General features: G+C 38.2%; 1 protein-coding gene across 1 annotated transcript; it reads right to left on the bottom strand.

Moving 5' to 3' along the window:
- Positions 1-8,916: 8,916 nt before the first annotated feature.
- Positions 8,917-11,184, bottom strand: LOC141827521 (O-fucosyltransferase 20-like). Its single transcript, XM_074714788.1, has 5 exons — positions 10,635-11,184; positions 10,219-10,387; positions 10,059-10,148; positions 9,707-9,990; positions 8,917-9,644 (listed from the first exon to the last, which is right to left on the bottom strand). Exons 1-5 carry the CDS (start codon positions 11,174-11,176, stop codon positions 9,146-9,148), a joined length of 1,584 nt encoding a protein of 527 aa, XP_074570889.1. The 5' UTR covers positions 11,177-11,184; the 3' UTR covers positions 8,917-9,145.
- Positions 11,185-12,927: the final 1,743 nt, after the last annotated feature.

The raw sequence follows: 12,927 nt of genomic DNA, 5'->3' as shown, positions 1-12,927 counted from the left end.
AAGTCAAATCAAAACTCTAAATTTTATATCTCCTTAATATTTTTAATATCTAAATTATTTTTATAACCGACTAATCAAATTTTACATACTTTAAAATTTCGATTCCATTTATCTGAAGAAAACAAGTGCAAGGCTCCAAGTCTTAACAGTGATTAAATTAAATTATCTTCCTAATGAATTATTAGCACGCTAACTATTTCATAATTTATCTGAAGTAGAAGCATCTCTCCAAGTTGACTAACATGTAAAATAAAATTTTTAAAAAAATATTTTTTAAGAAAATGTCAAAAATGACCATGAACATATAGAAGACATATAATTAAATACAAATAAACAACTCAATTTGTTTTTTGGAATCTATTGAGTCTTTTCTACTTTGGTATAATTGTATTTTTTTTTTCTTTTGCGATAAGATTGTTGGATTAGGTAGGAAAATTTCAAAAAATGTGTACAAGGTGTACATTATCATGTCATAATCATCGATCTGGTAGGAATCCTCCAACAATTTAAATACATGATTATAATAAAATTCTATGTATTTTGTATGAGGTTTGAAATATATAGGTAAATATCATGATAATTCAATAAAATTCTAAGTATTTTGTATTAGGTTTGAAATATGTAAATAAATGATAGGATGGTTCAATGAAATTCTAAATATTTTGCATGAGGTTTGAAATATGTAAGTAAATATCACGATATATGATTCAATGAAATTATAAATATTTTGTATAAGGTTTGAAATATGTAAATAAATATCATGATAGTTCAATAAAATTCTAAGCATTTTGTAATACTTGTCACAGCAAATGTTGTGACGGGAATATGAGATTTAAAATATGTAAGTAAATACAAATTTGTGACACGATGGTTTGAAATATGTAAGTAAATATCACGATGGTTTAATAAAATTTTAAACATTTGTATGTGGGTTGAAATATATATGTAAATATTTGATGCATTTAATCTGACATACTGATTTACTATTATACATTTACATTTATAATCGTATTTAAATATTTTTAATATTCGATTTATAGTTTCATTTTCATATTAACTGTGGTTGTGGATGCTACATAAGACTTGAACAAGTCCATGTTGTAAAAGTTGCGGTTAAGTAGTTGCTACAACGCAATTGAAGAATTCAAGTTCGTGTTGTAGTAGCTATGGCTACGTAATTGCTACGAAATCGTAGCTGCTACAACCTGTGAACTGTGTTATAGCTGTTAGGAAGTGAACGCCAGAACGCCAACAATAGCAACTAAGGAATCGTAGCTGCTACAACGTGTTTGTACAAAGTTGTGAATGGTGTTGTAGCAGCTACAGAATAGTAGGTGCTACAACATGTTTGTACAAGGTTGCAAACTGAAGAAATTGGGAAAAAAGGTAATTCTCATTCATACCGATTTCATACATATTACAAGTATATATAGAGATAATTGTGTCAATCTCCATCACACGTGATTAGCCTAAGAATATGGATGTACAATCATTAGTTCCTAAGAATACGCCTATACAAAATATTAGCTCTAATTACCTCTACTAATTTAGCTTGACATACTCTAATTACCTCCACTAATTTAGCTTGACATATATACACAGAATATTCTTCAGAATATTCTTCTAAGCTCCAATACTCCCCCTCAAGCTGGATCCAAAGGATTGATGGATCCAAGCTTGCTCAAAAGCCTGTGGAACTGAGTAGTCGTCAACACTTTGGTGAACACATCAGCTAGTTGGTCATTAGAACGCACATATTGAGTGTTGATTAATTTGGATTGAACCTGTTGACGAATGTAGTGACAGTCAACTTCAATGTGTTTGGTTCTTTCATGAAACACTGGATTAGAAGCAATGTGCATAGCTGCCTGATTATCACAAAAAAGTTTCATAGGAATAGAACTAGGACAACCGAGATCAATAAGAAGACTATTAAGCCATACGAGCTCACATGCTGCGGAAGCCATTGCACGATACTCAGCTTCAGCACTTGATCGAGCAACCACATGTTGTTTTTTACTTTTCCAAGAAACCAGATTACCACCAACAAACATACAATAACCAGTAGTAGACCGACGATCAAGTGCATTACCAGCCCAATCAGAATCGGTATATCCCATAATATTAGTATGACCATTATGGGTCATGACTATTCCTCGACCAATCGTACCTTTCAGATACCGCAGGATTCGTTTTATCATGCCTAGATGTTGAATGGTTGGGGCATGCATATGTTGACTAACAAGACTAACTGCAAACATAATATCTGGTCTCGTGATAGTCAAGTAGATGAGTTTTCCCACAAGTTTCTGATAATAGCTTGGTGAGTCTAGAGCTTTTTCTGTAGAAGCAAGTCTCAATTTGCTATCGAGAGGAGTAGCAGCGGGTTTGGTGTGTAACATCTCAGCATCTTGAAGTAAGTCTAAAATGTATTTACGCTGGTTAAGGAATAGCCCTTTGCTGGAAGTCGCCATTTCAATTCCAAGAAAGTACTTCAATGAACCAAGATCCTTGATTGGAAATTTTTGCTGAAGTTGCATTTTTAACTGAGCAATGGAGTCATTATTATTCCCGGTAATAATGAGATCATCCACGTAGATTAATACCACAAGTTTGTCAACTGAACCAAGCCGGACATAAAGAGACGAATCAGCTGAGCTCCTTCTAAAACTAAGAGCTTCAAGAGCAGTGCTCAACTTGGCATGCCATGCACGGGGACTTTGTTTCAAACCATAAATTGATTTATGGAGTTGACAGACTAAGTTGGAATTGTCACTTTGAGGGTGCCCGGGAGGAAGCTTCATAAACACCTCTTCCTCAAGATCACCATGCAAGAATGCGTTTTTGACGTCCATCTGAAACAAGGACCAACCGTTATTGATAGCAACTGATAAAAGAACTCGTACCGTGGTCATCTTGGCAACGGGGGCAAAAGTTTCCTTGTAATCGACACCAAATTTCTGAGTGAAACCTTGAGCAACAAGGCGTGCTTTATGCTTATCTAGAGAACCATCGGAGTTGAATTTCACTTTAAACACCCAGCGACTACCAACTGCATGTTTTCCCGGAGGAAGAGGCACTATAGTCCAAGTTTTGTTCTCAGCAAGAGCAGTTAATTCTTCATGCATAGCTTTCTGCCAAACAGCCTGGGATTTGGCTTCATGAAAGTTCTTTGGCTCAGGATCGTTTGATATAGCTGTAAGGAAAGCTGTATGCATGGGTGATAATCGTTGGTATGACATAAAATTAGTGACAGGATACCTGACCGTATGAGCAACATAATCTGCCAGTTTTGTTGGAGGATGACGCACCCGCGGAGGATTACGTCGGGAAGCTATTGGTTCACCTTGTGTATGGGAAAAATCTTGCTCTGGTGATTCGATAATAGCTTCCTTGGAAAGAACACTAGAGATATCCAAGTGATCATCACAATGTTCTGAAGTAGCGTGGCTAGGATGTAAATCTTGTGGATGTAAATCTTGAGTGGGTTGTAGATCTTGAGTGGATTGGTGACCATAATTAATGTTAGGCAAGGGAAATAGCTCAGACAGCTTCTCCCCCTGACTAGAGGCAGCAAAATATGGAATTTGTTCAGCAAAGCGGACATCTCTAGTCACATATAACTTCTTGGAGAGAAAATCAAAACATTTGTATCCCTTTTGTGTTTGAGAATAACCAAGAAATATGCACTTAACAGCTCGAGGATCAAGCTTGTCACGGTGACCAGTTGGGACATGTACAAAACAAGTGCAGCCAAAAATTTTGAGATGAGACAAATCTGGTGCCTTGTCCTGCAATACTTCAAGAGGACATTTAAAATCCAGCACTCGGCTGGGTAAGCGATTTACAAGATAGGTTGCAGTAAGAATACCATGAGACCAAAACTGCTTTGGGACATTCATTTGAAGCATTATGGCTCGAGTTTTCTCAAGCAAGTCACGATTTTTACGTTCGGCAAGCCCATTTTGTTGAGGTGTACCAACACAACTAGTCTGATGCAATATTCCGTGAGAGATCAAATAGTTTGTCATGGTATGAGACATATATTCGGTGCCATTGTCAGATCGAAGAATTTTAATATGAGCTGAAAATTGAGTGGTAACCAACATGTGAAAGTCTTTAAAGGATTCAAAAACTTCACTTTTTGATTTCAGTAAATACACCCAAGTAACCCTTGAGAAATCATCAATAAAAGTTACAAAATAATTAAATCCATCTAGAGAGGATGAAAAAGGTCCCCAAACATCTGAATGTACAATCTCAAATGGTTGAGTAGTACGAGACAATGATGAGTTAAAAGGAAGCCTAGAAGACTTAGAAAAATGGCAGATATCACAATCAACAGTTCCTTTAGGTAGAACTCGATTTATTTTGCTAAGAACATTATTTGAAGGATGTGCGAGACGGCGATGCCATAAATCTTGCTCAGCAATGGGAAAGGAAATAGCCTGGAATCCCTTGGTAACCTGAGAGTTAGGAGAGAAGTAGTAGAGTCCATGCAAATGAAATCCTTCACCAATCGTCGCCTTGGTGACGAGGTCCTGAAATATGACCTTGTGAGGAGTAAATAGAACTTCACAATTGAGCGATGATGTCAGTTTGTGAACAGAAAGCAACTGAAATGGAAAGGAGGGAACATATAGAACATCGGACTCTATAGTATCTGAAACAAGTTTAATTTTTCCCTTACCCTGTACAGGAGCACCTTTCCCATTTGCTACAGATACCAGAGAATTTAAACAAGCATCGTCGTAAAATCCCAGAAACAGTTCCAAAATCTAGTTTCCCTAAACCCATAAATTCCATAATCCGCAGTAAATCACTACCTAAATTTCCCCTTCTTTAATTAAGAAAAAGAAACTTATCTCATTTGGGGAAAAGTAGCGAATAAGAAAGATGTGCAAATTGCAATCTCCAGATCTTTTAGCCTCTTCCTAGCTCTGCAAGGAAGAAGGCTCTTCGCGTTCTATTCCACACAAGATGATCTATGGCGTTAATACTGAAGCGACGTCAGAACTAGGTCAACGTCGGAGCGCATATACGAACCTTAATCGGTGAAAAAATGCCGGAACCAACAAGAATGAAAGACAAACGATCAGATGGAGGAAGGGAACGTACCATCGGAAGGTTCGACGAAGAGGGCGGCGAGACGAGGGAGAAATCACGTCGAGACACCGACCCATTCATCATTTATGAAAAAAATTTGGGACCAAGACTGGGCCATGGCCCAGCTTAGAAGGTGTAGAAAAAGGATGAAAATCATAAACATGGGTTAACTTATTTGACATGTGATCTGTGGCACCAGAATCAATGACCCATACATCATGCAAACTATTAATTTCGAATGCAGTTAGAAAAGCAATCTGAATACCTTCGTTGGTGTCAGAGTTTGCATCAGCCAAAAAACCAGCAAAATGACTAAGAAGTGCAGCTGGTTGATTTTTTTCTTGATTAATAGATCTACCTTGGACAGCTTCCTGACCATGCCTGTTTTGTAAATAATTTGCGAAATCATTAAGTAAAGCAACAGGATTAGAGGAAAACGATTCAAGGGAGTGTGTAGCCATATGAGCCTTATGATCATGAATTCGTTTTTGATATCCTCCACTCTTCTGATCCTTTGAAAATTTTGGCTTCAACTCTGGGTGAAGAGTCCAGCAACGATTAATCGAGTGACCAGGAATATGGCAATGCTCACATTTGAGATCAGGGCGTTTGCCCTTGTAAGACTTTTCTTCAGAGGATGAGCGAGTAATATAGGCACGAACATCCGAAGGACTGGTATTAACAGAACGTGGCATGACTTTCCGGCGTACTTCCTCACGCTGAATGGTCGCGCAAATATTCTTGAAAGAGGGTAAATCGGTATTCATTAGAATATGGCTCCTTAGATCCTCAAAATCAGGATTAAGACTAGCCAATAGCTGAAAAATACGGTCCTCTTCTGTTCTCTTCTGCAAAGTAGCTGCGTCAGTAGTAGGAGGTCTATAAATCTCCAACTCGCTCCACAAACTCTTCAGACTTCCTAGCAAATTTACGAATGGCTTCCCATCTTGTTGAAGACTTGCAATCTCCCTGTGAATTTGGAAAATCCTAGCAGAATTGTTTTGGTTGCCATACATGTCACGAACAGCATTCCAAAGATCCAAAGAAGATTCGGAATAGCTAAAAATTGCTGCAAGATCATGCTCCATCGAGTTAAGAATCCATGACATAACCTGTTGGTCCTTTGACAGCCAAGCCGCATACTCCGGCGAACTTGATTCAGGAGATTTGAAAGTGCCATTAATAAATCCCAACCTTGATCTACCACCAAGAGCAATGGTAATTGCTCTCGACCACGGAAGGTAATTGAATTCATTCAACAACACTGAACTCAATTTTTGAGAGATATTGACATCACCATCAGCAATATCCTTCGGCCCTCCAGTAACAACAATAGCATCTGCCATAAAAAAAATATGAGCAGCGTGCAAGGATTACTGCTCTGATACCATGAAGAAATTGGGAAAAAAGGTAATTCTCATTCATATCGATTTCATACATATTACAAGTATATATAGAGATAATTGTGTCAATCTCCATCACACGTGATTAGCCTAAGAATATGGATGTACAATCATTAGTTCCTAAGAATACGCCTATACAAAATATTAGCTCTAATTACCTCTACTAATTTAGCTTGACATACTCTAATTACCTCCACTAATTTAGCTTGACATATATACACAGAATATTCTTCGACAACCTTTGTACAAGGCTGTGAAACATGTTTGTACGCGTTATAGCAGCTACAGAATTGTAATTGTTACAACGTAATTGAACAAGGCTAAAATAGATCAACCCACCATTTAACGTACCTACAATACAACAAGTAGGGTTATAAATTTTGAATTAATGAAGTTATAGTAAAATTTAACAACTTACAGCATTAGATGTGCAAATCCTTTCAACATTGGAGTTTGATTTCCTTCAAGGCCTGATGACTTGGGCCTCTTCAAGAGCATTACACCAATGACCTCCATGGGCCTCTTTGAGAGCATTACACCAATGAACTCCATGTATAGGGTCATATAGTCATATACAACCTTATACCATTTATATCTATCTAAATTTTTAAAGTCATCTACACAATCAAGTAGTAGTGATTGTATTGGTAGTCTAGATATACTACTATTAGTAGTAAAATAACAAGTTAACAAAACAAAAGATCAGATTCAAGAGATGGTTATTTGTTGATATTGATCAGTTTGTTCTCTACTTCATTCAATCCCGATCCATGAAATGTTGATGTAGAGTGGGGTGGAGGGGATATCCAAAATGCAAAGGAATTTCATCATCATGGTCTAGAAGTCCTAGAATCAATGCAACATCTTTTCTTATGAATCTAATATTCTAATTGTGAAAGATGAAACATTTAGCATAATAGTCTCAATTGTCAAATTTTTGTATAAGGCCTTTGATGTTTGCATTATACGATATGTTTAGGGCCTAGACAAATGAGCTTTTATTTATCAACTCCATTTGTGGCTCATTTGGTTGTAATGATAATTTGAATGACTTAAATTGATGGATGTTACTTTTTCATTATATTTTTTTATGATATGTACGAGAAGTAGAGCTTCTGTACGAGGTTGAAGACTAAACGTCATTTAATTCTGTAAACAAATACTTAATATCTTAGTGATACATTTCAATGTTAATTTTGAATAATAAAATGATAATTAGCTAGTTTTGGTTAACATGTTGTAACATCTACAATTTAACAGCTGTTACAATATTCTAGTCAGCGAGTTATAATAGCTACGATTTGTTGTAGTAACTTCCAAATCATAGTTGCTATAATGTGGTCAGACCAGAACGTTATAGTAATTACTAAATCGTAGATGCTACAACGTGTTAATCAAAATATTATAGCAACTACTAAATCGTAGCTGCTACAACATGTTTAGACCAGAATGTTGTAGTAGCTATCAAATTATAGTTTAACCTAGGTTGTTATAATAGCTACCAAATCGTAATTGCTATAATGTACTAGTCAGAATATTATAGCAACTATCAAATCGTAACTACTATAATGTAATTAGCCCAGAACGACATAGCAATTACGATTTCATAATTGTTATAATATGATATGACCATAAATAAGAATGTTATCATTTGGATGGAGGAGGAAGATGTTCGGGAACTCGAATGGGAACTGCACTAACACTAAAATATAAATCCTAAATAATAAGACGAGGTGACAGTAGGCAGTTAAAAGATAGATGATAGAAGATGGACTTGTATATGGGGAACACACGGCATATGAACGGCGGTGAGGTAGCAACGAGGGAGTTGATTGGCGAAGAGTGCGAAGGGCGAATGAGAGAGTTTGAAGGAGGAGGGTTTGAAATGATTGAGTCTTTTTTTTTTTTTTGAATAAGTGAACTAAAACCTAAATGTATTGATTTTTTCCCCACCCGCCCCGACCAGCCTTGAAGCAGTCTGAGAACAATCCAGATGAACAGTAGATTAGGAAGAGAAGTGTAAATTAACTAGGAGGTGGGGTGCCCTTTTGGTAATAAAGCAAAAAAAAAAAAAGACGCACATTCAATGATTATTAAAAAAGACCTCCTTTTGATTTTTGCCCAAAATTAAACTTAAACTTATTTAGAACAATGATTGATGCTAAATATATGCATTTACTTTGCAATCTCATTGTGTTTGATTAGCATGTTAGCAATAGTTCTTAGCATAGATCCTCTTCGTACTTGGTTCCACTCGATCGAGTATGAGGTGTTTGTTGGCTCGATCGATCGAGTGAGCTCAATAACAAGGCTCGACAGAAACGACCGCTTTGTTCTTCATAAATAAAGAGTGGTACATTGAAAGATCGCAATTTGCACTTGTTTAACCTGACAAGAAAGCACTATGTGAATCTAAATGCAGCTCAAATAAGATTCTTCAGAAGATCTTATGAACAGAAGCAGTGATTAATTCTGTTGTTGCTACACGAGAGATGAACAGAGCTGCGCTGTTCTTCTCAAATTCATGAAGAAAAGAAAGAATCTGAACAGAGAAAGAAGAAGAAGAAGAAGAAGAAGAAGAGTTATGAATCGTCGCTCAAAATTGTGAAATTTGGTGATCTCCCTGCCAAAATTTTTCAGGCTTTCGAGCTCGAGCTCGTGGAATTGCACATGCACTCCGGCACCGGATACGCCGTGACATCCTTGTCGGACTTCTCCGTCCTCGGCTCCGGCTGGCCCAGCGATCCGCGGTGCAGCTCCTTCAGAATCCGGTCGAGCTCCACCTCCGGCAGCGCGCCGTGATGCATTAAGTAGGGGAGCATCTGCCGCTTGTTGGGCGTGATGTACTTCCGGTGGCCGGAGAACGCGCGGTGGCCGCGCATGAGGTGGCCCATGTTGCCGCCGTGCGACGGCAGGAAGACGTCGCTCTGCTCGCACACCACGTAGTCGACGGCGGCGAGGAAGGAGGACCTGTTGGCGAACGGCTCGAGCTCGCCAGGAAGCGCGAGGTCGTCCTTGTTGAACAAGTTGGGGAAGTGTCTGGTCAGCGGAAGCAGGGCGTCCCGGCCGCCGAACGGCTCGCCGCCGGCCCAGTAGATCCTGGCGTCTGGCGGAGCTCCCAGCGCTTTCAGCAACCTGCGCTGCCCATCGTTCAATCAAAAGAAATGTGCCGAAAAATGCGATCTTTAGCCTGCTACCTAGTGACTTCGCCGGCATTCAAGGGGCAGAGCCCGGCGAGCTTGCGGTCGTGGAAGGTGATGTTGGACCGCCCAGTCAGGAGCTTCGGCTTCAGCTTCCGCTCCTCTTCGACGGCGGCGTCGAACTCGGGGCCGAGGCCGGGGAGGCACCCGGTGCGCACCCACACGTCCTTCTCCAAGCGCAGGTGCAGAGCAAGGTACGGGCCATGGCTTCTCATCCTCGATGCGAGCTTGTTCCCCAGCTCTTGGATCGGAGCTGCAAATCTCAGAGCATGGAATGCGACCTGCTCAATTTGAGAAACTCAAAGTTAAAATATCTAAAACCGATCAATCCACCATCGATGAAGCTTACTTTGCATCGAAGTTTTTGGAGATCAGAAGGAAGGTCCTTGGAGAGCCTGGAATCCAAGCTACGCAGAAGCAGAACACCTTCTCTGTTCAGCTGCATAAAAAGTAGAAAATTAGGGCTCAAATTCTTCGAGGAGGGAAGAGGAAGAAGAAGAAGAACTCACTCTTTTCATGTACCGCGATCGAATCCAATCAGGGGAAACCTGAAGTGGCGTTTGCTTCTCCTGCACCGGCCGAGTCATGATGTGAGTCGACGGCAGGGAGGAGACCACCTTGACGTCGTCGGCGAGAACTCGCTTGAAATGCTCCAGATCAAAGACGTCGCCGAACTCACTAAAGCAATGACGAATCTAGTGTTAGTCTTAATCTAGAAAGCTGGAAAAAGGTGGAGGAATTTTTGGTTCAAATGGTTTTCTGCTACACTTCGAGCTACAAAATTGGTAAATTTTGCCAAAAAAGGGGATCAGATTTTGTGTGAGCGAGTGGAGAAGAACAAGATTACGATTTGTCAGCAGAAATCAGGAAGAAAGAAGAAGAAATCGAGAAAAACAATTTGAGGATTATTCGATCGGAAGACTACCTTTCGTCTCCCCAGATGACATTGACCTGGAGCACCGGCACGACGAGCGCGGCGCCGAGGATGCGAGCGATCACCACTGCGTCGACGATCTGGTTGCGCTGCTGGTTGAGCCCGCCGGAGACGACGACGAGGAGGTACTTATTCCGGCGTCCCGCGCGTGCCGCCGCCGCGCCAGCGGCACGGTACTCGTCACTGAAGTCGAGGCAGGGGACGTAGCCCATCCCGTCGGGCTGCCTCCAGAACTCGACTTGGGAAGCTGCTGGGGAGGCGGGGGAGAAGGAGAATGGGCGGCTGCTGGGGAGGCGGAGTTGGGGGCACGGTAGGATGGGGTCGAGGAGGAGGCTGACGCCCAATCCGACGGCGGCGGCGAGGAAGAGCAGCAGCAGGAGGAGCGACCGACAGTGGAGGAACCGGCGGGAGGACTTCTTCGGCGGGCTGGGGAGGTGGAATCCGCCTGGAATCGAGGTGGAGGAGAGCGATCGGATTATCGCCGACGGCACGGCGATGTACGACGTCCGCTTCGCCTTCGCCCTCGTCGCCATTTCCACTCTTCCTCTTCTTCTTCGGTGAGCTGTTGGGTAAAAAAGAGAGTAACTTTGTGATTATTGACCGAATGTGGACCCAGTTTCTTTACCTAAATGACCATAATACGCTTCAATAAATGACGTTTAGGGTCTCCAATTGATTAAAATTAAAGGGCATAATAGTCATTTAAGGTAAAAATTGTTTGACCTCGAGAAGCACACTGGCTGCCTTGTCGCCAGCTGGCGAGCGACCGCATGTCGTAGCATCGACTTCGCAGCCAATCCGCCATGTGCCGCAGTGGACGCGTTTTTATGCGGGCAACTCCATGCTAGGTTTATGAGGTCGATACAAATTTGCTATCGAAGTTATAATTTAATATTGTTTTAGAAAAATAATATAAAATGTTTAAATGGAAATTAAAGTTCATTCTAATTTTTCTTTTTAAATTACCTTTTTACATAATCAATTGAATAATATTACAACAATTTTACCTAAAATTATATAATTAATTAATTTTGATCAATTTTAATCTTTGCTAACAAATAGTTTGAACTAATATTATAATATTTTTATAGTTAAAACTATTTTTAATATTAATTACTACTGTTTCAATAATATTACGGCATGCAAAATATATATATATTTATTTTTGCAGAAGAAAAAGAAGACAAACACATCAATTAATTCACCTACGCTCTGTCCACATTAATTACGGCATGCAAAATATATATTTATTTATTTTTAATTATTAAAATCTGAATTAGTTTAATTAAAAAATTAAAAAAAGAGAGTATATCGCTAAAAAACAAAAAGATGTTCCATTTAAAAACTAATACTAAAATGACATTTCACCTTATTTTTCATTTTAAAAATATTTTTATTTTAATATAACTATAGCAACTTTATTACTCTTAACTTAATCTACATTATTATATATAGACTTATACTTATACTTATACTTTATGAGTAAAAAATTTGATTAATTCGAATAAATCTAAATTTGATTCAGTTATTTTTAAAAAATTTTGATTAATTCTGTTCGATTTTGATTTTAAAATTTTTTATTCGATTAAATTGAATTAATTAAAATAGAAAAATAATTTATAAATTTTAAATAAATAAATTTATACTACATCAAAATATTTTATTAATTTAATTAAATAATTTTATATTTAACTAAGCCTACGTAAATAATATATTAAGAATGTATAAAATTAAATAAAATTATGTATATTAGGATTCTTTGTGTGGTGGTTTGTGAGTGCTTATCAACAAAAGTTGGTGAGATATGGGCATCAATCAAGGAGCTTTTAACTTAAGAAACATTATATTATTTGTTAATAAAAAAGATTGTAATTTGTGTGGCATTTACGCTAATCACTTCTCTTTGTATTCATTAATTTAATAAAATAAAATTCTAATAAAAGATTTGTTTTGTCCATGCATCAATCACTTGGCCTCATTTGATTCTTTTTTTGTTTTAAAAATAATATAAATTTCCTAAAAATGATAAATATTTTTAACAAAACGGAAGTTGAAAAGAAGATTATTATTATTATTATTATACGTAAAGTTGGATTGGTTGCTTTTGAAGTCAAAATCTTGTTGATAAAGCTAATTAATTAAATAATCAATTACGCTTTACGTGTGAATGAAACTTTGAAGTTAAATTTGCTTAATTTATTATTTTTAAACATAATAGTGTTTTTAAGAGCTTCTCTCGAGTCAAATTTTGGACCGGTTCAATTTTTTTAAAAAAAAATTATGT

This window comes from Curcuma longa, chromosome 4 (genome assembly GCF_044706935.1).
Source record: "Curcuma longa cultivar G26 ecotype Majalengka, Jawa Barat chromosome 4, ITB_CL_G26_1.1, whole genome shotgun sequence".
NCBI classification, from domain to species: Eukaryota; Viridiplantae; Streptophyta; class Magnoliopsida; order Zingiberales; family Zingiberaceae; genus Curcuma; species Curcuma longa.
The sequence above is the reverse complement of the archived record's forward strand: the minus strand, read 5'-3'. Positions and strand labels throughout refer to the sequence as shown.

Excerpts from the sequence above, each read along its gene's own strand:
- LOC141827521 (XM_074714788.1), bottom strand. The coding sequence starts at position 11,176 with ATGGCGACGAGGGCGAAGGCGAAGCGGACGTCGTACATCGCCGTGCCG. Across the intron at positions 9,991-10,058 it reads TCCAAAAACTTCGATGCAAA|GTCGCATTCCATGCTCTGAG; the intron begins GTAAGCTTCATC and ends CAAATTGAGCAG. Across the intron at positions 9,645-9,706 it reads AATGCCGGCGAAGTCACTAG|GTTGCTGAAAGCGCTGGGAG; the intron begins GTAGCAGGCTAA and ends TGGGCAGCGCAG.